This window comes from Capricornis sumatraensis, chromosome 5 (genome assembly GCF_032405125.1).
Source record: "Capricornis sumatraensis isolate serow.1 chromosome 5, serow.2, whole genome shotgun sequence".
Lineage (NCBI taxonomy): Eukaryota > Metazoa > Chordata > Mammalia > Artiodactyla > Bovidae > Capricornis > Capricornis sumatraensis.
This window is the reverse complement of record NC_091073.1, coordinates 118,498,262-118,523,954: the sequence shown is the minus strand read 5'-3', so window position 1 is coordinate 118,523,954 and position 25,693 is coordinate 118,498,262. Positions and strand designations below refer to the sequence as shown.

At 45.7% G+C, this 25,693-nt stretch overlaps 1 protein-coding gene across 1 annotated transcript in view; it reads left to right on the top strand.

Moving 5' to 3' along the window:
• The window catches only part of RHEB (Ras homolog, mTORC1 binding), a 51,195-nt gene extending 26,761 nt beyond the window's left edge, over window positions 1-24,434 (top strand). The window contains exons 2-8 of the mRNA XM_068972813.1: window positions 4,380-4,451; window positions 10,694-10,761; window positions 16,904-16,986; window positions 17,620-17,676; window positions 17,785-17,832; window positions 18,498-18,579; window positions 23,832-24,434. Coding sequence (XP_068828914.1) covers window positions 4,380-4,451; window positions 10,694-10,761; window positions 16,904-16,986; window positions 17,620-17,676; window positions 17,785-17,832; window positions 18,498-18,579; window positions 23,832-23,924 — 503 coding nt within the window. The 3' untranslated portion in view covers window positions 23,925-24,434. The remainder of the gene's footprint in view (window positions 1-4,379; window positions 4,452-10,693; window positions 10,762-16,903; window positions 16,987-17,619; window positions 17,677-17,784; window positions 17,833-18,497; window positions 18,580-23,831) is intronic.
• Window positions 24,435-25,693: the final 1,259 nt, after the last annotated feature.

Here is a 25,693-nt window from a genome sequence, read left to right as displayed (position 1 = left end):
ATGGTGTGTGACCTTCCAGTTTGGTCGTCACTTCGCAAATTGACTCAATAATTTATGAGGCTGTTTCCCCCCACCCCCCACCCGCCACCCCTGCAAGTAACACTGTTGAGACTTATTTGGTGCCAACACACTATGGTTTGTTACTCTCTAATCCAGTGTTTCCTACTGGTTTCCCTCTTTGGGAAGCTTAACACGTATAGCATAGCATACCTTCTTTCTTTCACTGGTTTTAATCTAATTCTACTTTGAAAAAGTTATAAAAATCATTTTTAATTCCTTTTTAAAAAATTCTTCAAAACTTTTCAGCCTTGCTAACTTATAAAAGAGGTGTATGTTTGTTTGTTTTCCTTCTTGATGCTTTCATTGCATAAAAGAGTTATGTTATATTTTGAGCTAAATGTTCCTTAAGGGGTTAGTATCTCACCTGACGTATGCCAGGTGTTACCATCTCCCTCATCAAAATTTTCTCAAAGTCAGAACATTTCCTCCATGGACGTACTCTTCCCTCTTAAAATACACAGTCGCAAATGAGCTAAGGCTGGGTTGTGTGTGTGTCCCTTTAGGAAAAATAAGCATACAGACATGCAGGGCAGTGGGCACACTGCGGTGCCAGTGCAGCATGGTCCCTTCTGCCCGCAGTGCGCCTGGAGAGCGTGGCATTGCCGGGCGACCGCTGCAGCTATGTGTCGCCGGCAGGCTGGCGCTCGGGCACCAACACAGACTAGACACCTGTTTCTTACTAGGTTGCTGCAAACATAGTTGCAATTTCGGATCGTGAATTTTAAATCATTATAACTAGGCTCAAACACGTCTTTATTAATCAAGATGGGAACCATTACAATCAACACATTTTCACCAATGAGAGCTAAGTTTGTTTATTCCTGTGGTGTGAAAACCTGTTCTCCGGGATTAGATGAACTCATGGAAAGCATTTTCTGCCTCCTGCTGGTTGTGGAAGCGTTTTTCCCTGCAGAAAGTTCTCAAGATACTTGAAGAAGTGGCAGTCGGTTGGCGAGAGGTCAAGTGAGTATGGCAGATGAGGCAAAACTTCATAGCCCAACTTGTTCAGCTTTTTGAGGTGTTTGGTTGTGCAGTCGGGCATCGTCATGGAGAAGAATTGGGCCCTTTCTGTTGACCAGTGCCGGCTGCGGGCCTTGCAGCTTTCAGTGCCTCTCATCGATTTGCTGAGTGTGCTTCTCAGATGTAATGATTTGCCGGGATTCAGAAAGCTGTAGTGGACCAGACGGGCAACAGACCACCAGGCAGTGACCGTGACCTTTTTTGGTGCAAGTTTGGGTTTGGGACGTGCTTCAGAACTTCTCAGTCCAACCACTGAGCTGGTCACTGCCGGTTGTCGTATAAAATCCACTTTTCATCACACATCACAACCCAATAGGGAAATGGCTCGTTTGTTGTTGCGTAGACTTAAGACAACACTTTAAAATGACAATTTTTTGAATTTTGGTCAGCTCGTGTGGCACCCGCTTACTGAGCTTTTTCACCTTTCCAATTTGTTTCGAATGCCAAATGACCATAGAGTGGTCAGCATTGAGTTCTTCAGGAATTTCTCATGTACTTGTAAGAGGATCAGTTTCAAGGATTGCTCGGCACTGGTCCTTGTCACCTTCCGGTTGCTGGCGACTGTGCTCCTTGTCTTCCAGGCTCTCGTCTCTCATTTGCGAAACTTCTTGAACCACCACTGCACTATACGTTCGTTAGCAGTTCCTAGGCCAGATGCATTGTTGATGGTGCAAGTTGTCGCCATTGCTTTATGACCCGTTTTGAACTAGAATAAGAAACTGCTTGAATTTGCTTTTTGTCTAACATCATTTCCCTAGTCTAAAATAAATATGAAATAAACAGCACATAATAAGTCATTAGGAAAAAAGCATAAAGCAAGAAACACACATTAAAATGATGTATAACATAACCATATTTATTCCAATATCAAATGGAAAATTCCAGCAGTGCAAAACCGCAGTTACTTTTGGACTAACATGTTGACCTGTTTCCTAGTCATGTATATGAATTGACATCTTTTGTGGTCTGAGTGTGAGCGTGCCCATCAAAGGTCTGAGCACGTGTGTTTACAGTGTGTCAGGCACTGTGCTTGTCTTGGTGGACTGATTAGTGAAAGAAGATCCTTTCAGACAACTTTTAAGCAGGAAAAAGAAAGAAAACAAGACCGCTATGAGAGAGTGACTGGCAGGGAGTGGGTGCACCTCCGGTTGGGCGGTCTTAGAGAGGGATGTTTGAACTCAGGCCACAATAACAATAAAAGTGTGTACATTCAGAGATGGGGGTGGGCGGCTGGGACAAAGGCATGAAGGCAGCAGAACTTGGTGAACATGGAAGGATCTGACTGGAGCTTGGGGATGGGGGTGGATATGAAGATGGAAGGATACGACCGAGCTTCCCTGGTGGCTCAGATAGAGAACGTCTGCCTGAACCACAGGAGACCCAGGTTCCATCCCTGAGTTGGGAAGATCCCCTGGAGAAGGAAATGGCAACCCACTCCAGGACTCTTGCCTGGAAAATCCCATGGATGGAGGAACCTGGTAGGCTACAGTCCACAGGGTCGCAAAGAGTCAGACACGACTAAGTGACTTCACTCACTTGGGGGTGAGGGTGGGTGCAGCAGATGAGATAGGGATCCCTGGTGGACAGAGCCTGGGACCGTGGGCTGTGGTTCGGAGGTGGGGCTTATTCTGATGGCAGTGAGGGTTTTAAGCAAGACAGTAACACTTAATTTTCAGAAGCTCTGGTAGACTGCTTTGTAGAGAACAATTTCCGTTTTTAGGCATCCTAAAGATGCTCTGAACTGTGCTTACTGCACATGCGTCCAGAGAGGCCTGCCAGCTTGGGGGCTTTTCTTGTCATCTCCCACAGCCCCGACTTTGAAGCGCGTGTGTTTATTAGTTGGAGCGTGTGGGGACTGCCTTTGGTGTGAAAGTCTGAGCCCCACCTCTCTTCTCTGTGGTCTGGAGGGAGGTGGGCCCCACAAGTGTGAAACTAGTCTTATCAGACTGCTCTCCTTGGTGCTCCCTGCACGTACTTTGAGGTGGAAGTTCCATGAGATACGGCAGGCCCGTAAGATGGGTGTTTAATAATGCTCTAAGAATGTAAGAGAAGGAAGGGTTTGGGGTGAAATTAGGGAGGGACCACTTCCTGTTTCCTGCTGATAAAATCAGTCTGCCCTCCATATTCGCAGTTGCTACATCCAGGGGTTCAGCCAACCTTGGATGGAAAATATTGGGTTGGGGGACGAATTCCAGAAAGTTCCACAAAGCAGAACTTGAATCTGTTACACACTGACAACTATTTACATGGTATTCGCTTTGTATTATTGGTATTATAAGTGACCTGGAGGTGTCCGTTGCCTTCTCGTATTCTCTTGCATTCTAGTCTGTTACAGGGTATCGGGTATAATTCCCTGTGCTGTGCAGTGGGACCTTATTGTTCAGAGTTTATCTCTGCTAGTCCCAGACTCCTCATAGATCCCCGCCCCACCTTCCCCCTTTGGTGACCATACATTTGTTTTCTGTGTCGGTGAGTCTATTTCTGTTTTGCAAGTTCACTGATACTCTACCAGCTTTACATGAGGGACTTAGAGTTTTGGTGTCTGAGCAGAGTCCTGGAGCCAGTCCCCTGGGACTCAGCAGGACGGCTGCAATGTGGCCTTGCCCTCTTTCTTCACAGGGTCCCTGTTCTCAAGCCCCCCAGGAGAAATTGACTGACAGCAGAGGGGAGAGAGCTGAAGGCTGGCTCTTGTTTCGTTAAAGTAGACTTTTATCGCATATTTTCAGATATTGTGTATGTGTGTGTGTCGCTCAGTCATGTCCAATTCCCATTGACTGTAGCCCACCAGGCTACTCTGTCCATGGGATTCTCTAGGCAAGAATACTGGAATGGGTTGCCATTCCCTTCTCCAGGAGATCTTCCTGACCCAGGGATCGAACCCAGGTCTGCTGCATTGCAGGCAGATTATTTACCGAGGAAGCCCCTGTTCAGCTTATCCTCTTTAAAAGCTATGCTTGATAACACTTATAACATCCATAAATTAAAGAACTCAAAGAAACTAATCATGCTGTTTTAATTTTATGTTCGTAATTAATAACCAGATTTCAGGGACACCAGAGGAAATTAGCTTAGACCTTATTTAAAGGTTTGTTTACTTTTAAAAACTGTGTGATATGCTTATTGGTTAGTACTGTTTGTTAGTATCACAGACATGTTTAATTCATAGTAGCTTCATTGCTTAAATTCCTATTGTATATATGAAATATATTTCTTCTTAGACTATTTTTGGTAAAATAGTAAAATTATTTTTTTTTACCTTAATATACCGATACATACTGAGCTGTTGCTCTCTTTTATAGGGAAATCCTCGTTGACGATTCAGTTTGTTGAAGGCCAATTTGTTGACTCCTACGATCCAACCATAGAAAATAGTAAGTATTGTTTTCAGGGATTTATAAGCTGAGAAGCCTGCTTTTTGCTTATCAGCAGCCACTGTGTATTCCTGGAGGCTTTGATTGCAAAGAGTATTCAGTTAAACCTATAGATCTCCAGCTGGGGGCCCAGAAGAACTTCCACAGCTTTACCCGTTTCACACGGAATGAATCTTACTTCACACTGAATGAATGATGTCCAGATGCCATTGTCTCGACGTTGTTACTCATTCCCATAGGATGCAGTTCCACACTGGAACCTCAGAGACGCTGCTGTATGGAAAGAGAGTATGCGGTCTTCTTTCCCCTTCTCAGCGGTAGCCCTTTCTAGCGATTCCAGGCTTGAAAGGATGAAAACACTCCAGCTCCTTTGTACCTTACTTTTGTAGACGCTCTAGTCCCCACAGCCCCTTCCAGCTCTAAAGACTTGAGAGGAGGCCGTGGAGAATGGGCTGTTTCAGGACTGGAGCGAGCCCTTGCAGCGTTTTCTGAAAAGTTGTATCCAGAGCTCATTGGCGTTTCAGGCCATGTGCAGAAAAAAGCCCCCAAGACCAGAACCAGCCTCACCCTTTACTTTGTCCAGTATCAGTCTATGATTTCAGAATCTTCCTGAAGGATTCTAGGCCCATGGCTCAAGCCTAGATCGCAGGAACAGGGAAGAGAACCCGGAATGCTTCCATCCTGGGAAGCGGGTGTTTTGGACGCTGGTCTTATTTCAGGCTGTCTTAGAACCCTAGGCCCAAGACTTGAGGTTCTTGACACCATGACTTACCTAGAATCTCCCGAGGAGCTTACAGATTTAAAGCTGAGATTGTCAAAGTCTGATTGGCATGTTAGACTGAAGCCGACTTAACAGCCAGGTTCATGACTCTTAACAGCTGGATTTGAAGACTTCTTCTGCCAAAAAAGAGGCTCATGATGGATTTGACACACAATGGCCTGCATGTCAGAAAGGCCTCACTGTCTTTTTGTATGACTTATGAGCAAAGAATGATTTTTACATTTTTTAATATTTGAAAAAGTCAAAAGAAAAAGAATGCCAGTGACATGTGAGTGTTGCGTGAAATTCAGATTTCAGGATCCATCAAGTTTTATCGGAACGTGGCCCTGCCAAGACGCTGTGCTCCACTGTCTCTGGCCATCTCAGCTCTACGGTTGCAGAGCTGTTGAGTGGCTGCCTCAGAGACCATCTGGCCTGAAGAGCCTGAAATAGTTACTGTCTGGCCCCTTTTCAGACAGAGTTTGCCAGCCCCTGGCTTAAAATACTCAACTGTCCTTTGCGTCCCAGCATGCTAGTGGCAGGGAAGGAAGCCTGTAGGTTGCTGAGCTAACTCTGGGCAGATCCGAGTTTGAGGTAACCCCTGCCAGTCTCGGGAAGGAGGTATCCTGACTCCATCCTGTGTTGATGTGTTTAGCTGGCATCGACTAGTGTGCCCATGTGAGGAGCAGATTCATCTGAATGTTACATGCACAAGCTTGGTTGCCTCAGCGTCAGAATAAGGACAGAATAACCCATGACCTTGCCCTTAATATTTGCTATACGTAGCAATTTCGAAGTTTGTGTCCTTAAAGAGCTAAGGCTCATTGGGGAATTTTATCCATAGAAGACAGTTTTCATGGCAAGCTCTGCCCTAAAAGTGGTTCTTCTAATTGTGTAGCTTTGTGCCATTTAAAATTGAATTGGAAGGAAAGTCATGTTGTATATAAATACATTTTCTTTGTATGTAAGTAATGGACCTGATGAAAGTGGGACTTTCTTACCTTGATGCTATCTCAAAACCAAAATATAATCCTACCTTGAAGGCTGTCAGCATCATCTTTAATCACATTTTTAATATTTTCCTAACACTTAGTATTCAGTAATAAAGATTGAATTCTCAGTATTTATTAAATTTTTTGGCAAGAGCAGAAATCATTGTCCGAGTATGAGTCTCTTTAAAGTTCATGAGGTGGGACCTCCCTGGTGGTCCAGTGGCTAAGAGTTCTCCTGCCAGCACAGGGGACGCAGATTGGATCCCTCGTCCGGGAAGATTTCACATGCCACAGAGTGACTGCTGAGCACTTGCTCCAGAGCCCACGCTCTGCAACAAAGGAAGCCAAGCATTGCAGCCAGAGAGGAGCTCCTGCTCACCACAGCTAGAGAAAGCCCATGCAGCGGTGAAGACCCAGCACAGCCAAAAACAAATAATAAAAAAAAAATTTTTAAGTTTATGAGGCATATACAGACATCACGTTCCGTATATGAGGCTTCTGACCAAGTAACACAGTGAGAAACCCTCCACCCTTTCCCCCACAATGTAGCGGAAGAAAATTGCTCAGAGAAACCAAGGAACGAGCAAGAAAATGGTTGTCATAAACGTGTTGGTAGCATCATAAACGAATGTGTGGTTTTACGGTTTTAAAAAACAGTACTCTAAATCTGGGAATTGCTACACCTAACTTTATAATCTAGTCCAAGTTGTTGCTAGCAGACATTCAGTAGTAACACATCTCTGAAGTATCACTGCAAAAGCAAAAATTCTGGGACTCAGTCATCTTTTAACAGGGGTTTAAGAGAATAGCATCAATAAAACCATGGTAATATTTTCTAGTTTGAGGAAATTTCTAGGCCAAATACTGCTCTGCCAATGTGCTTTCTTATATACTGTAGTGTTACTCCCACAACTCAATTCAAACTAGATTGATATGATGAAATGTAACGGTGGTGTTGGTTCAGTTGCTCAGTTGTGTCTGACTCTTTGGGACCCCGTGGACTGCAGCACGCCAGACATCCATGTCTTTCACTGTCTCCCGGAGTTTGCTCAAACTCATGTCCGTTGAGTCGGTGATGCCATTTGACCATCTTGTCCTCTGTTGTCGCCTTCTCCTGCCTTCAATCTTCACCAGCATCAGGGTCTTTTCAGTAAGTCAGTTCTTTGCATCAGGTGGCCAAAGTATTGGAGTTTCAGCTTCAGCATCAGTCCTTCCAGTGAATATTCAGGACTGATTTCCTTTAGGATGGACTGGTTGGATCTCCTTGCAGTCCAAGGGACTCTCAAGAGTCTTCTCCAACACCACACTTCAAAAGCATCAACTCTTCGGCACTGAGCTTTCTTTATAGTCCAACTCTCACATCCATACGTGACTACTGGAAAAACCATAGCTTTGACTAGATGGACCTTTGTCGGCAAAGTAATGTCTCTGCTGTGTAGGTTGGTCATAGCTTTCCTTCCAAGGAGCAAGCATCTTTTAATTTCATGGCTGCTGTCACACCTCAATTGAAACTAAATTGATATGATGAAATCTCACAGTGGTAGTTTATAATTTAAAGGAAAAATGGCAGCGGTTCGCAGTTTCTGCTGTCTGGAAGTAGCACTGTTAGTGAATTAGTACAGCTCCTCACCAGAAGTTGGGAAATTCTCCTTAGGTGTTGTACTGCATCACCACGCATTGCATGGTGGGTAACTTGTCCAGCAGGCTATGAATTAGGAATTCTCAGCACACATTAGTAACACAGATCTTATTTTGTGAGTACCTCATTTTAGAAACCTTTATTAATATGCTGCTAATTTGCTTATTAGGTTTAACTTAGCTCATAAGCCTCTGTTCGTCTTGCTTGCGGCAGTTTCAGGGTTTGAGGTTGAAAATTGGAGGAATTTCTCTAGTGATTGGAAAAGGGAGGGAGAGAGGAGAGCCCAAGGTCAGGCTCGCAGGAGCCGGCGCCTTTCCCTTCTACACCGGGAGGTTGTGTTGAGTGTCTTTCCGGGCTGTGGAACCCACAGGCGTGCCTCTCGTTGCACTTCCCTTTTTTCTGTAGTAACAAGAAGAGGCAGTGTTCCTGCGGCAGATGGAAGGTCTTCAGTTTGATTTCACTGCTGTGTAGGAGGGTTTACATCCTCTTCCTAGGCAAGGAAATGCTAAAACGCTTATTAATATCTTGTTTCTTTTCTGTCTCTCCCCTCACTGGCCAGTACGTCCCCTGTTCGTTGGTTAAATCTCATTTCTTTCTGACCCGGCCTCGCAGTGCCCCCGACGCTCAGACCTTTGCTCTCTGGTGACCCTGTCTCTCCTCTCAGCTCAGCTGTTTTCTTTAGCTGCCCCCGTTGCCCCTTGGATATTTCCTGGGCTTTCACGCTGAACATAACTAAACCCAGCCACACCACCCCGCCCCCACCGCTGCTCCTGCAGGCCTTGCCTCTGCAGATAACTGGTGACTCGGGCCTCAAGTCGCTCAGCCCAGAAGCTCAGGAGTCATCCTGATCTGCAGTCTCGCACACCTGCTTCCAGTCTGTGAGAAAACCCTCTTTCTGTCCCTGTGCACTGCGTCCAGAATCCACCGTTTCTCAGCCCTCCAGTCCAGGCCCCCATCCTTCTTAGATCATGATAGTCTAGATGGCATCTCCCTGTGTCCCTCATCCATTTTCATCCATCTCACTACTCATGGCATAGCCAGAGTGATCCTTTCTTTAAATACAGATCGCACCAGGTTACTCACCACGTCCTAGCGTGATCGTTAACTTGCCCCTCTGTCCACCCCCCCCCCACCCTCACTGTTCTCGCAGTCTCCGTGGCTTAGTCTTTCTCACTTTTCCCTGACTTTGTTTCTTTTTCACTTGCAGTTTCAGCTCTGCCTGGATGCTTCTCATAGGGAAGCTAATTGACTGTGTGTGTCTGTCTCTCCATCTGCTTATCCTCCCTTTCCTGGGTGTCAGCTCACCGAGGTCAGAGACTGCAGTATCTTGAACACTTGGAACAGTGCTGGCAGTGATCACCGGTCCCCAGGAAAGAGTTCATGAATGATGAGTGTTCTGTCTCAGTGATCTTTTCCAGGTTTCCTGCTCACCAGCGTCCCTGACAGAGCTTCCATCGAGTCTCAGATGCGCTTCTGGTCTCACCTGACTGAGTGTGATGGGGAGGGGGGCAGGTCTTCACACTGCACGCCACGGCTGCCCCCGGCTGACAGGGATCAGGAGCACAGTCAGTCCGAAGTGCGCCCCATATTCAAGGTTACAGCGTGGGGGAGTACAGTAGCATTTTTCTCTTAGAAGTGATGAAAGCAGTTTATCTTGGGTACTCCCTGTCTTGATGTATTCTGATTCAGTTTTCATCCAGTGTGACGATTTCACTGAAGCGATGGTTTTCAGGAAGAGCGCAGGGATGATGAAGTGGGGCAGCTGGCTCGGGCGGCCTGCTCTGCGATTCTCGCTTCCCTGGTTCTAGCCTCGCCCTGGTCGCGTCAGAAAAGCTTGGTGCTAGGACGCGTCTCTTCGATTATCGCTTGTCTTGGGGGCCAGCCTTTCTCTCCTGGGCGAATTCATCATTGACGTAAGATCTCTCCTTGTCACGGCTGTCTCTCAGGATTTTCATCAGTCGCTTTTTGCTGTCTCTTTTGTCTATGGAACAAAGTGGCAGGAGTGGGTCCTCTCTCAGCAGCACAAGGGGTGGATTCTGTTGGCCGCTCCAGTCAGGTGGGGGGCTAGAGCCAGGACATTGAGGACTCAGGCTGAGTCAAGATGCTGGGCCTGGGGTGTGCAGAAGAAATCTGTTCCATTTATTTACCAGGGGCTCAGATGGTTATTACCAGGGGTTCATGTCCTATTACTATTAGTGGTTCTTTCCTCTTTCATCTCTATTTGTCTGCTGTCTTTCTCCTTAGAATTACGAACTTTCCCTAAGTGATTTGAGTCTGATTCCCACCCTCTCCCCTGATAGGGAAAAGTAGTTGTGACAAATTGCTTCCAGCCTTAAGCCAAGTCGAGTGGTGACTTCACAAAGAACACCTATTCTGTGCCGTTCTATTTCTCGATAAAGTTGTTCAATTTTTTATGCACTGGAAGTTCTTTGCACTTCAGTTAATATTAGCTCTTTGTGTTCTGACACCAGACTTGCTGTAAATTAATGAAAAGTCATGTGCTTTGGGCTCATTCTAGACCTCAGGCTTTATATGCTGCACTTTTCACAAGAGGGCCGTCCATAGAGCACTCACTCTGCTTTGTGTAAGATAGAAGCGTTGTCTGCTCTCAGTTTCTTTGAAGATAGTTCAAGGTTTGCCTGACGTTGGTTTTAGTAAGTCGTCACTGCTTAGTTCAATAATGGAAGGAGGGAAGGGTCTGTTAAACTCAGACATTCTTTTTTGTTTCCTGGGATCATTTTATGAGATTATTAAGGACTCTGCTTAATTGGATGTCATTGTTCAAGCTTTCAGTGATCGAAAGTTTGTTTTTTTCTAGCTAACAAATATTTTAATTCCTTTTTCACTGTAGCTTTCACAAAATTGATCACAGTAAATGGACAGGAGTATCATCTTCAACTTGTGGACACAGCTGGGCAGGTAAGTGTCAGAATCCCATACAGCGTGTCCGGCGTCCTGGCCTGCTGCTGATTCGCAAGCACAAGGACGATGCCAAGAGAGCCCCTGTGACTTTGTGTGTCTGGACATCAGTAGGCTGTCTGCTTTATCTTCTCAAAGAGACTTACGGAAGTTTTTTCAAATAATTAGATTGTTTTTCTACTTCATAATTTGTTTTGAATATATTCATGATGACATTGTAAAGGTTTATATTTATTACAGGATAGTTTTCTATTTTCTAAACATTGATTCCATATCAGAGGATCACATCAGTGCTTTTCCTCCCTTTGAAATACGTCTCCTTCTACATTAAGAACAAAAGTAGATCTTTTGCAGGGGAAAAGGCATGGGAAAGGTGTAGGGCAGAAACAAGCTGATTGTATGGATTTATTATATGATTACAAGATTAGAGTGCCAGTTTTCCTTGCTAGACAGTAATTGCCAAAGGTAAGTAACCCCTCCCCACAAAAGATATTCACAGGTTAACGTGACAGTGAAGGTGGAGAGTGGGTCGCCAGCACCAGTGGTGAAGAATCCACCTGCTAGTGCAGGAGACACGGGATGGGAGTTGGGTCCCTGGGTCAGGAGGATCCCCTGGAGGAGGGTGTGGCAGCCCGCTCCAGTATTCCTGCCTGGAGAATCCCACGGGCAGAGGATTCGGGTGGGCTACAGTCCGTGGGGTCGCGAAGAGTTGGGCATAACCGAAGCGACTTAGCATGTATGCAAAGGATAAAAGAAATGAAGAGAACTTCAGAGGAACAGAGAGAACCCTTTGACAGCTCATCTTCCCTATTACATGTCACCCAGTCCCACTTTGATTAAAAACCGCTTTGTTCAGCTGAATTTATGACTGTTGCCTGAAGGCTGGGACCTGTAAAGATGCTGGGATGCCACTTTGTGTCTTAGAATCAACAGATGATCAGACTGGCAGGCAGGTGAGAGTCAGGTAGACTGGTTTGCCATGTTAAATGGAGGCTTTTTTTCTGGAACCTGGGAAAACAGATAGACCTAGAAGGATGCAGCCTGCCTTCTGAGTTTAGAATGAATTCCCTCTGCTTTGTATTTTGAAGTGAACGAAGAAGGAAAGTGTAAACCCGGCTCCCCCCACCCACCACCACCACCACCACCCCACAGTGAAGCAAGAGAATAGCTGTATTGAGTCATTTTGGCAGTGCAGGGAATCCTGGAGTTTCCTTTCTGGAAGCTTCAGATACAGCAAATGTGTGTGTCCCAGAGCTGTAACATGCAACTTGTTCACTCAACGTCCGTGACCTCATGGGGTTTTCTTAGAGCGGAGCCATCCTAGGCTTTCAGTCATTGAATGGGTCCCTGCCCATTGCAGAGTGGGAGTCTACTGGAACAAGAGAAACAACAGAAATCTTGACCAGCGACTGACCTCATAGACAACTGACCTCATAGATGACTGATCACATAGCTTAGAAACCAGCGAAGAAGAGCCCCCGGCATAGGACCTTATTCTGAGTGTGTTCTGTGAGGTTTTGTTTTGCTCTAAAGCATAAACGTACACTTTGCCATTAACTGTTTTAATGATGGAGTGATACAAAGAATGACCCCGAAAGGACCAGAACGCTCAGGAACTGTCTGGTGTGAGTGTGATAGGAGCATGGGCTAAGTCCTGAGCCCTGCTGTCTCGCTCCTTTGGGTTTTGTTACCACCGGCTCAGAATATTTAGAGAATTTCTGCACAGGATATTCCCAGATTAGGTGCTTTGAATAATTTGTTCTCATTGCAGCTAATAGTTCCTAAAGGCTGTATTCACACTTGGGAGACCATTAAAGGCTGTGCTGTGTTTATGTAAGATTCAGGATGGTACAGCCGGGGCAGTATTTCTTGTGCCACGGTCCCACCCTCGTTCTGTAGAAACTGGATGACATGGCACTTAAATTTACTGCTCCAAGAGCTGTTTTTAAATTGGATTCCTATGGGCTGGGTCTGGGGTTAAGATTGTGGTAGCAAGGAAGAATGATTAAAGGGCAGTTTCCTTCAATTAAAAAGCAGTCTGTAATAAATTTGTTCACTCACGCATTTGAGGAGTAAAATTACATGTAATCAATTACTGTATAGCAGTATTCAGAAAACTAAGATCATGGCATCTGGTCCCATCACTTCATGGGAAATAGATGGGGAAACAGTGGAAACAGTGTCCGACTTTATTTTTGGGGGCTCCAAAATCACTGCAGATGGTGATTGCAGCCATGAAATTAAAAGACGTTTACTCCTTAGAAGGAAAGTTATGACCAACCTAGATAGCATATTTAAAAGCAGAGACATTACTTTGCCAACAAAGGTCCGTCTAGTCAAGGCTATGGTTTTTCCTTTGGTCATGTATGGATGTGAGAGTTGGACTGTGAAGAAAGCTGAGCGCTGAAGAATTGATGCCTTTGAACTGTGGTGTTGGAGAAGATTCTTGCGAGTCCCTTGGACTGCAAGGAGATCCAACCAGTCCATCCTAAAGGAGATCAGTCCTGGGTGTTCTTCGGAAGGACTGATGCTGAGGCTGAAACTCCAATACTTTGGCCACCTGATGCAAAGAGTTGATTCATTGGAAAAGACCCTGATGCTGGGAGGGATTGGGGGCAGGAGGAGAAGGGGACGACAGAGGATGAGATGGCTGGATGGCATCACCGGCTCGATGGACATGAGTTTGAGTAAACTCCAGGAGTTGGTGATGAACAGGGAGGCGTGGCGTGCTGCAGTTCATGGGGTCACAAAGAGTCGGACATGACTGAGCAACTGAACTGAACTGAACTAAATATTTGATAGCAAGTACTGTTTATTTAGTAGTTTATTTTATGCAGCTGATTTAATTGCCCAGCTAGGGATGCTGATGAACATAGTAAATACAAGTTGGTTATTCTTAGTTTGCATGAAATATTTTGTTTTGGTGTAATTTAAGTAAACTCATGACAAGTGAGTCAGAGACAGTCAATTTTAATGTCAAATTCCCCCCGCCTTTTTTGTTGTCTTTTAGTGGCTCAGAGGTTAAAGCGTCTGCCTCCAGTGCGGGAGACCCGGGTTCGATCCCTGGGTCTGGTGGGCTGCAGTCCACGGGGTCACAAAGAGTCGGACACGACTGAGTGACTTTACTTACTTACTTAAGGTCATCTAGAAATAATAGTACATGTACATGTTAATAGAAATAAAATAATGCAAAAGGGTAAATAGTCAAATCTTTCTACTGTAACTGTCTTAGCTTCCTTTGCCAGCAGTAACCCATTGTAAGTTTTTAGTAAATGTTTCCAGGCTTTTTTATACATGAACATGCAAATATATTTCAAGTTTTTTCTTTTACTTTCTACACAAAAAGTAATGTGTTTTGGTATCTCCATCTTGGAGATTATTTTGTATCGGTGCAGACGGCCTGCCATGCCCTGCCCTGCCCCGCCCTGCTGGGACTGCGTAATAGCCCGTTGTTTGGATATATCATTTGTTTAGTCAGTAAGTCCTGTCCGACTCTCTGCGACCCCGTGAACTGGAGCCCACCAGGCTCCTCTGTCCGTGGGATTTCCCAGGCGAAGAACACTGGAGTGGGCTGTCGTTTCCTTCTCCGGGGAGCTTCTGACCCAGGCACTGAATCCACGCCTCCTGCACTGGCAGGCAGGGGTTCGACACCAAGCTGCCAGACGCCCAGGATGCGCCATAGTTTAACTATTGATCAGCAATTAGGTTGTCTGCGGTCCGGCCACCACCAGCAGTGCCGCAGTCAATATCTTGTGTTGTTTTAGAAGGAGGTTATATCTGGCACATATATAGATTTCCTGGGTGGGGGGCTACTGGACCCCACAGGGTCACCTGGTTGGCAGCAGTCAACAGGACTGCCTGTTTCCCTGGAGCCTCACCAACACGATGTGTAGCCAGTTTTTTTTTATATTTGCCAGTCTGCTGGGTGTCATTTTAACTATCTTTCTTATTAAGGAGTTTGATCTTATTTTCCTGTGTTTGAGGACATTTTTATTTCCGTTCTGTGAATTATCTTGTCTGTTCACATACCTCACCCTTGTCTTTTGGCAGGATGGTCTTTGCTTGCTGATTTTTAATATGTGAAGAAAATTAGCATTTAGTATATGAACTGAGCTTTGAAGTTTTGTTTTCAGTCTTCCTTTTGTTTGAAAGACTTTTAGGCATGAAGAACTTCTTCATTTTCATATAGTTGAGTTGATTAATCCCTTTTTAACCAAGACTGTTGTTTGTTTGTTTTTAACCCTCCCATCCACTGTGTACACACTGTCAGTTTTCATCTGCAAGTCTTTCCTCTGGAATACACTTTGCTGAGGTGTGAGTTAAGAGATCCAAGTTAGTTGTTTACCTCCAGGTGGCTCTACATTTGTTCACTGTACATTTAGCTGAGGGTTACCTTTCATCCGTACTGATTTGAAATGCCAGCTTCTGATTTTATATGCCTGCTTCCTGGGTCTGTTTGGGTCTTTGCAGACTTCCCAGTGTGCTCCATTCATGAGGTAGTCCTGCTCTGTTTTAATCTCTGGCTTTCTGGTTTCCACCCACCTGCTGTTCAGTTGGTATTTTTTCTCAGGAAGTACACTTTTCATCAGGAGTATGTTACATTCGTGTATAATTTGGGATTAATTAATAGATATTCTTACGAGTCTGTATATTTGTGCTGAAGTCTGTGGCACACTCTTCGGTTGATTAAGTCTTTTTATCTTTCCGGACTATTTTAAGATTTTCTTCGGCTGGACCATGTGTTACGCTTCTATTTTCTTAGGTTTTATTCCTAGGAATTTTGTCGTCTTTGGTCACTGTTAAAGCTGAGGGTCTTTTTCTTCCGTTTCACTTTTCTTACTAGTTTTTTCACACTGTGCCTCCTGAGTATGATGAAATTTTTAACTTTGAGTCTACTGCCACTGAACTCTCGACTAAAAGTATTTGAAATTTTGTTTTAATCTGGGTAAAAAGATCTGTCAGTCCATTAATAATTTGATTTTCAGCATCAACACTAAAGTGAATTAAATTTGGTCATAATTGTACTAATAATTAATGGTTTTACTTTGCATATGTAGTAAGCTTTGTAATGTTGAAATGCTATTATCTGATCAGGGTCATTGTCATAACCACACTGGAATTGCAGTTAACAGAGACAGTTACTTGATGTGAGGATGGCTTGGTGTGATTTTCCTACAGTAGAGCTTGGGATGGGGTGATATAGTAACAGCTGTATTTCAGCTGAAGCAGGAAATGTTTGTACCAGACAGTGGCACTCTTGAATCCTGCATTGATGTTAGACACTTTCGTGTGCTTTAAACAATTCTGTACGCAAAGCACCAGACTTCTTCATAAAGCTTATAAAACTGGTCCTAATAGGCAGTGGCATACGGTGTGCCTTTAATTCCTAAAGTTGCTCAGTAAATAGCACATTCGATCCTAGAAAGTCTGAGTATGCTGACTTGAGTCTGGCGTTTTGTTTCCTCAGTCATCCTCTTTTTTTCAAGTGCTGGTAGCAACCCACTAATGACCCCTGGACTGGGCTCAGGCCATTGTGACTCATGTGACGGAGATAGCTGAAAATACACATTGATGGGGTAAACTAGAGCACACGGGAATTTTCTGCGAGGCCTAAGGAACTCTGGGCTTTACGTCCTTAGAAGTGTGGTGGTGCTTTTCCTTGACACAGGGTCACGGAACCAGTCTTTTCATTCCTTCTGTCTCTCTCACAAACTGCAAGACATTAGCCGTCCCTAGAAAGTCTTAGACTAGCCTGAGCCATTTATCAGTATTGGCTTAAAGCATGTTACTGCCCCCAAACCAGTCTTAATCTTGGGTGTGTAAAAGCTATGTCTCTCAAATAATGATCTGCTTTCTGTTTGCTTTTATTTCTTTGATCACTTGTTACCCTAGATAAAGACGTTGTTGTTGTTTAGTTGCCTAGTCGTGTCTGGCTCTCTTGTGACTCCATGGACAGTAGCCTGCCAGGCCCCTCCCAGGCAAGAACACTGGAGTGGGTAGCCATTTCCTCCTCCGGGGGATTTTCTTGACCCAGCGTTCGAACCCAGGGCTCCTGCGTTGCAGGCAGACGCTTTACCACAGAGCCTCCAGGGAAGCCCCATGTGAAGCCTTCACTCAAATGTAATTCTTTTTTCTTCCACAGGATGAATATTCCATCTTTCCTCAGACATACTCCATAGATATTAATGGTTATATTCTTGTGTATTCTGTTACATCAATCAAAAGGTAAGGCCTACTTCTCCTTGCTTGAGTTTTTTTGCCGTGCTTAGGTGACATTAATCCTTCTGAGGGATTATGCTGGAATTGGCAGTAGTAACAATCAGACTTTAATGGTTTTTAGTGGTTGTCTGGTGGAACAAACAGGTTGTTAAGGGAAAAAATTATCCCATTAGATATTCTCTTGCACCAGTGGAATAAAAAACTATGTCTTACCTCAGACTGCCCAGAATAGTGAATGAACATGAACTGAGCTTTCCTGCTAATTAAAATGGTAAATACTTAATTGATTTATTTTTCTCTGTTTTTACCTTATTAGTGTGGAGCATAGGCTGATTGCTAAGGAACGTTCTACAAATGTTTTATTCACAGATTAAATCAGCCCAGTTGTAAACGTTCCAATTTAAGTATCTCGCCTGTTCCACCTTGAATATTCTCAGTAAGGGCTACTGCGTGTTGAATACATACACATGTGAAAAAGAGTGCTAGGAAAAAATAAAGGAATTCCTTGTGTTCAGTTTACTTTATATTAAAATGGTGAGTCTGTGACATTTTCTATTGTTACCAATATAAATACCAATAAAACCATTTTAGAATGTCACTACTAAATGGGTGTCTGATTCCATGCTTTTTGTTTTATAGTTTTGAAGTGATCAAAGTTATCCATGGCAAATTATTGGATATGGTGGGGAAAGTACAGTAAGTAGCAATAGTTTATCTCTTATTTTCGATATACTAGGATCATCGGAACAATCAAATCGGGCACTGACTAGTGTACTTTGGCTTTTTTTCCCCTTGTGTTAACAGAATACCTATTATGTTGGTTGGGAATAAGAAAGACCTACATATGGAAAGGTATGTAGCTTCTAAACACTGCTATATAAAGTGATGTAGTCACTGAGGTTCTGTTTTTAATTGTTCTTAAAGCCAGAATATTTTTAGCTGTAGCATTTCTGTTTTCAGAAGTGTGGCGATGACTGCATAACAGAAACAAAACTGCAGTAAAACATCTCACCCATCGTGGAAAATGTTTCCTCTTAAAAAGAGGGCACACACTGTAGAAAATTATCTTACATGCTTTTGCCATTTTGCACAAAGCAGACTAAGAAGACAGTGGTAGTGCTGGTTTAGTCCAGACAGTTTTCTGAGCACCAGGCTGAGGACCCTGTTCTGGGGAGCTCAGCATCGGAGGAAGACCCGGATGGGAAGACACGGCCTGCGGGCAGCAGGGGGCCACTGTGGGCCCTTTCAGAATGGCCCGTCTCAGGGGGTCTTACAGCCGAGCTGCTGAGAAAGGGGTCGATTGTTGCGGAGGCTGGAGTCCTGTTCTCCGAACCATAGGGGATTTGCAGGAGTGGGCGGCCCTGTCAGGCAGTGTCCACTCTGCCCCAGCTCAGGGTGGCTGAGAGACTCTGCGTGCACTCTGGATGAGACTGAGCTGACTGCCTCGTCAGTCAGTTACACACACCTTACGTGGTAAAGAGCAAAGTACTTCAATTAGAATTTTCTGTTTCTGTTAGGGTGATCAGTTATGAAGAAGGGAAAGCGTTAGCAGAGTCTTGGAACGCAGCGTTTTTGGAATCATCTGCAAAAGAAAATCAGGTACGTGGTTTTTAAAACTCACGTTGCCCTGTGTCCCCTCAGTCGTGACGTGTGTGTTGCTGAGTCGGTGTGCCACTGCCATCATCATCACTCCTGCTCAGTCCTCCTCCTCCCACCATCTCGAGTGCCCAGCTCTGGGTTGCTTTAGGAAGATGAAAGGCTGTTGGTATTTTAATTCAGTCAGTGTTATGATGGGACCTAGAATGTTTGTATGATAAATAGAAATTAAGTAATGTAAAGGCAATACTTCCTCCGCGAACACGTAGTCTTATTTTGTTTCATGCTAAAGGCTGGCACAGAACTAAGTCCAGGCATAGAAGAGGAACAAGAATGATTTGAAGTCACTTTGGCAGTTTTGTTCTTGTACCTGCCCCCTTTTTCTGTTGGGTAAAACTGAGTGAGATGTACGTGTTGTTTTGATACATAGAAACCAGTGAGAACCATTGCGCAAGCTGCTTCACCAGCGTCAGCCCTGCGGGTAGATGCTCCTTTTCAGGCCTGTGAGGAGGGGTGTCAGTCCTCTGTCAGCAGGCTTCCTGTGTCCCCTTTTTCCTCTTCCTTCCTTGAGACCCAGAGCGGCCCAGCTTGCCTCCCGCCTCCACATTCTCACCAGTGTTTCTATTCGCTGCCGATCAGATGATGTCACTCACCTAAAAACTGTCAGTGGGTTGCCAGTCGTCTGTCAAACAAGCCCCAGAGCGCCCAGCGTGTGATGAGCGCAGGGTGTGAATCACACTTTTCCAGTTTCTTCCACCGCATCCTGCACTTGGCAGGCCCACCAAGCCCCTCCCACTCCCCTCAACACCATGGCGCGTGCAGATGCCTCCCCTGTGCCCTCACGGTTCTCTAATGTGATTAGCTGCATACTTAAAGTCTTTTCAATACGTTATCTTGTCTGACCCTCAGGTAAAATGAATTGGCTTGCATTTTTGTGAGAAAACTACAGTTTGGGGGTGGGGGGTAGGGCTTGTGGTCGAGGACAGTGGGCTGTCCTTCCCCAGCTCCGCCCTCTTCCCCACCAAGACCCCTGCCCTTGGAGACGCTACTCGAATCCCACCTCCTCCTTGGCCCTCAGAAGTCCTCCGGCCAAAATTAGTTTCTTCTCTCTTATCCCCTTTGTTTCATCCTGAGACTCAAGGACAGGATCACTGAGCTCCATGTTCTCCATAATTTGTACGTACAGTGGTTCTGTTTCTAGTGGTGCCTGGTCAACCCAGGGGTCCCCTGACAGGCAGATCTGTCTGTCCCTGTGTCAGCAGGCGAGGGAGCTTAAATCTGTGCGGCCGCCTCCTGGGTTGTGGATAGCAGGACTTTTTATCTGCAGTCGTTTAGCTTCTGAGTGCAGACCCTGGGGGCTCAGATGGTAGAGAATCTGCCTGCAATCCAGGAGCCCCCGCTCAATCCGTGGGTTGGAAAGAGCCCCTGGAGAAGGGAATGGCAACCTACTCCAGTACTCTTGCCTAGAGAATTCAGTGGACAGGGGAGCCTGGCGGACTACAGTCCGCAGAGTTGGACACAACTGAGCAACTAACACACACGCACACAGTGAGAATTCAGATAGTAAGAGCTGAGAGATACCTGTGTTGTCTCTAATTGTATTAAACCAAACATTGGGTGTCTTATGTACCCTTCAGATCATCTGGTTGATCTGTCTCATTTTAGAAGTGAGGCATTTAAGATCCAAGAGGTGAATAACCTTTTATGATCACTCTGTACTTCAGATGGTGTAAAAACTTGGACTGAATTTTAAGTTTAACCCAAATCTGGTCCTCTACTGTGCTTTCTGATAGATGAGAAGAGAAGGCCTGTGCCTGACCCAAAGTGTAGTAGAGATGATAGTGTTCTCGAGGGAGAGATGGAGACTGTTCTGTATTTAAATGTCTCTGTGAACCTGGTCTAAAATGGCTAGTATGAAAGCCATTTCCAATCAGTTGGAGAGATTGGAGTATGTTTTGGAAATGATTTTCTTAGGAGTGGTGATGGTGTTTGGATTAGGAAGAAACTACGTCCTTATTCCTAGAAAACGCAAACCAGAGTATTTAGGGGCCAGGTTTCCTAATGCCTGTAGCCTAGTTTCAGATGGAATAGATGGGGAGACGGGTAGAGGGGGAGCAAGCAAACACGGCGCAGACGCTGACACTCGGTGAGCTCGGAGCAGAGCCCAGCGGTTACTATACGGCTGACCCCATTTTCCTATGTGCTTGAAAATTTACGTCATAAAGATTTGAAGGTGGTCAGAAAGTATAAACTACAGGTTATAAAATAAAGAAGTCTTGGGGATAGGATATACAGCACGGTGACTATGCAGTATATTTGAAAACTGCTAAGAAAAGAGTGGATCCTAAAAGTTCTCATCACAAGAAGAAACAAATTGTGACTGTGAACCAGACTTAGTGCAGTGATCCTTTCACAATACGTACTTACATCGAGTCGTTACATTGTACACCTGGAATACATGTTTTGTGACAGCTGTATCTCAGTTTAAACATATTTCAGGGTGAGGAGTGCAGTTGAATGGCCCTACGCTTTCTTTGGTCTGTTTACTGACTTCCCTCTGTTTTGGTTCTCTTTGGGGAAAATCTGAGGATCCAAGAGCAGTTACCCTTTTCGACTGACGGTTACACAGGCGTCAGCAGCTGCTCCCTCTTCCTGTGGGTGCCCGTGGCCCCTGGGCTGTGTGTTCGTGTTGCTCTGGACGTGTCTGGCGGCTCCTGTATTACTCTTTGCAGCAGCCTCAAAAGTGTAGACACTGCATGGACCCTGCCTTCATGTAATCAAGAGGAATTGCCTGGTGAACCTCAGGCCAGTGTATCTTCTGAGAGTGACCTAAGGTTGTGGTCACTGAGAGTGGCCTAGTCGGCTTAGGGTTTGTTACTGAGCTACATTTTGGTCTGAGGACGCAGGCCTGTCCTGTCTGGTTTATGTTATACTTTAGTATAGCTTAAAGGTTCTTCAGTACGGTTCTGGATAGATTTACTCTTTGACCTTTCAGTTTCATTTAGAAGACAGTAGACTGCTTTTTCGGTATCCGAAGGAAAGATGGAATTGTGCTCAAGGCTTAAAGTTAAAATGAAAAAATTCCAACTGCTGTGATTCTTTAAAAGTTCTGATAAATTTAGCAAATGTATCTGATATCAACCAAAACTCTTAAAAGAAGATAAGGGTGCAGTATGGTGGCCTCAAACATCCCAGACAAGTTCGAGGGTCAGATGACCCAACTCAACCATTGCCTTGGTTGCTTGAGCATCTTCATCAGATCAACAAATGCCTTATCAGACGTGAAACAATCCGTTAAGGCAGAAAGATTCTTGCAGCCCAGTTAGGTACATACCGTGATGGTATGTGTACCCTTGGAAAGCCGCGGTCCTCACAGCTGTATGGACACTTTTCAGCCCTCGGTCACGGCTCCAGGGACCTTTTCTCACCTTGTTGTCAAATCTGCTCCCTGTCAGGTGGAAGGAACCGAGTCCCTCTGACCTCCGTACATGAGAGGTATAGTTGATTCTGGTCCACACAGGTGCTCCATACTGGGATGCTTACTACTCTTGGTCTGTGTGTAGGAAGAGAGAGACTTTAGTAAGAGATGCTTCATCAGTAGTCACATGATTAGAGACCAGTCTGTGTAAACTGCTTGAATTTTTTATTGATAAATTTTCAAGTGTCCCTTGGTACTAACCAAAAATCCAGTGTTTTAAAATGAACTGTCCTCAGTGGAATTGAGTCAGATTTGTTGATAACAAAATGCACAGTGGTTTATAAAAAAATTATCAAGTCAGTGCGAATACTGCACTTTGACTATTACTGAACTATAAGATGTATTTGCAGTTTTGGCTTATTTTCTGTGGAGGCCTTCACAACTGTATTCCAGCAGTCTGATGAAAGAGAATGCACTTTAGCAGAGTCAGACCACACAGGTAATCAAGAGTGCTAAGATTTATCTAGAAAGCCAGATTCCAGGCACACTGTACTCTCTTTGTAAGAGTTTGGCATGCATCTTTCCACACATTTTTCTGTGCATTTTTCTTAGAATGAAGTAAATACCAACGTGCCTGCTTAGTCATGGCAAAGGAGGGGAATGGATAATGCGGAAAGAGGGGTGCTTGCTGAAGCCTTGGCCTCGGTTAGACAAGAGCATTGGGCCGGGGGCTGGCTGGGGCTCGCCTAGGGCTGCCTCCGTCGTTCCATCCTAGGAAAGCGCGAGCCAGAGTGGATGAGCCCAGACTCAAGGGCATGGTCACTAGTGGACAAAGTAGGCAGAGTTCGCTTACGGGTGCTGCTTCTGTGTAGAACGCAGTCATCAGCCGAGGGTGAGAACAGGGCAGAGGTTCAGAGGCGCCAGTGGAAGGAGGAGGCGTGACCCCTTCATCCCAGTGGGTGACTGGACCGGGGAAGTGTGGGTGGGCGCTGGGACTCAGGGCCCTGGGGGCGTGTCCCCCGGCTGCGTCCACCGTGTGGGTACAGGATGGCAGGGCGGGGAGCGGAAGGACAGAGACTGCCTGGGGCCTGCGCCGGCCCGGGAGAGAGGGCAGGCAAGTGTGGTTGGATCGAGGAGGCGGGCCGAGGGGTGCTGGCCGGCAGGATACTGAGCGGAACTGAAAGTCAGGATGGGGGCTGGTGCCTGGTAATGACAGGATGTAGGTGCTACCCTGTGAGGCTTTTGAAAATGGGTGTTTCAGGATTATCACAGTCACTGCCCCGAAAGGACAGGGACTGGTGTCTGCCCCGAGGGACAGGGGCTCCTCCTCCTGAATGGCCGGGCCCTGGAGGTACCGTCAGGAGGCAGGACGCTCGAGGGACAGCCTCAGAGTCAGAGCTGAGGGGTTTAAGGAGGTGGGAGGGGAAAGGGTGTGAAGGGCGGGGTGCAGTGTGAGGCAGGAGGAGCCCCTGCCCTGCTCCAGTCCAGAACCCCGGGGGTGAGGGGGTGCAGAGACTGGGCCCCAAGGTCAGAGGGGAGTGGGCCAGAGCCCAGGGATGACGGCTCCTCCGGCTTCCTGTGGTGACGGATGAAAACGGGGGTCTCCGGGGGAGGTGGAAGCCCTGGTTCCTGCAGCGCTGAGGCACCTCCAGCCGGGGGCCCCCATGCCTGACCTCCAAGCGTAGGACTGGGCAGTGGGCCTTCTCCCGTCCGGCCAGCAGAAACCGCATTCGTTGTCATGTTTCAGTCGCTGAGTCCTGTCTGACTCTTTGCAACCCCATGTTGGTCACGGCTCCACTTTAAAACTAACGCCAATTGGTTTTCTCTCTGTTTTCAGACTGCTGTTGATGTTTTTAGAAGGATAATTTTGGAGGCAGAAAAAATCGATGGGGCCGCTTCACAAGGAAAGTCTTCCTGTTCGGTGATGTGATTCTCCTGCAGAACCGGGGGCGCTGGGGCCCAGTCCACCCTGAGGAAGCCAGCTGCCCGTCATCGTTTGTGATAGACTGCTTCGTTTCTCTTCTGTTAACCTGAAAGATTTCATTTGGGTCAGAGATTCTCCCCCACCCCCTCCTTTCAGATTATGTTCAACTCTGGCTCTGTCCAAATGAGTTCACTTCCATTTTCAAATTTTAAGCAATCATATTTTCAATTTATATATTGTATTTCTTAATAATATTATGACCAAGAATTTTATCGCATTAATTTTTCAGTGTAGTTTGATGTTTAAAATAATGTAATCATTCAAATGATACATATTGTTACACTACTATTAACTAGGCTTCAATATATCAGTGTTTATTTCATTGTGTTAAATGTATACTTGTAAATAAAATAGCTGCAAACCTTAATCTTTGTGCTCCTCAGTGTGGCTAGTAAAGAAGACAGCTGTCCTCCTAAGGTCACCTCTCACAGCCTCCCAGGAGGCAGGCTCTGGGTTGGATTGCAAGGAGCCGCTGGGGGCTATGGCCACAGACAGAGGCAAGCGGTCCACCTGGCGGCCGTGAGCAGTGGGGTAGAGTGCCCGAATTTGGGTGGGGTGGGGTCTCTAATTGACTGGAGTCGAATGGCCTTGGGGGAGATCTGTGAGGGGAGTTGTTCTCCAGTAATGACTGTGTCCCCCATACCCGCCGAAGGCCCGCTTCTTGGGTAGAGTGTTTCTCGCAGGTGGGACTACAGGCTTCCTGAGGGCCTTCAGGGCTCCCTCTGGCTTGTCTCTTAGGTACTTGAAGGAGACGTAGGGAAACACTCACTGTCCCTCGTACTTAGCTTGATGTCCACGGCAGACAGGATCTTACTTAGGAGATTGACTGACCTGTCCCCCTCCCAAACCTCCAGGAGTTTGAAGGACAGGAAAGATTGCCTGGTCAGTCTTCTGTGTTCACGAACCTCCCGCAGACCCAAACCTCGTACCTCCTGCTCTGAACGGAGCACCTTGGAAGGACACCCAGAGACTGAACTTGCCTGGGGTCCATCACCTCGACTCTAGCTTAGTCGACTGATAGGTTAAATGCTGCCCTCTCCCAGGTAAAATTTCACAGGGCCATTTCTAAAATTTAAGGAAATGTTACTGATTCTGTTGATCAAATATGATTTCGCTTTGTAACTGACTTTTTAATGATAAAGTTATGTTTTTAGAATATGCTGTTATTTTGGATCTTTGAAGTGTTTTTGCTTCATCATTCCAGGATGAAATTTGAGCCTTAGAAGAACTTCACCAAATATTTTTTATTTAAATAAAGATAAGTTTTAGCAATGTAGTATCATTACTTATTAACAGGGTTTATTCTTAGGTGTAATATTGTGTGTCAGTACTCTGACTGAACGTGGAGAAAAAAGAAAAGTGAAAATGTTAGTCGCTCAGTCATGCCCAACTCTTGGCAACCCCGTGGACACTAGCCTAACCCGGCAGGCTCCTCTGTCCTTGGGATTCTCCAGACAAGAACTGGAGTGGGTGGCCATTTCCTTCTCCAGGGGATCTTCCCGACCCAAGGATGGAACCCATGTCTCCCGCATTGGCAAGGTGGGTTCTTTACCACTGTGCCTCCAGGGAAACCCAGTGTATTCATCCTAGCAGCTAAAGTGTGACTCACAGGTCATCTTCCAGGCCTGGCTCTCCGGTTTGGAGGTGACATGGCCCTCCACATGGTGCAGCTCAAGTGTGCATTCAAATGCGTTCTGAGCACCGTTCCCAGTGCA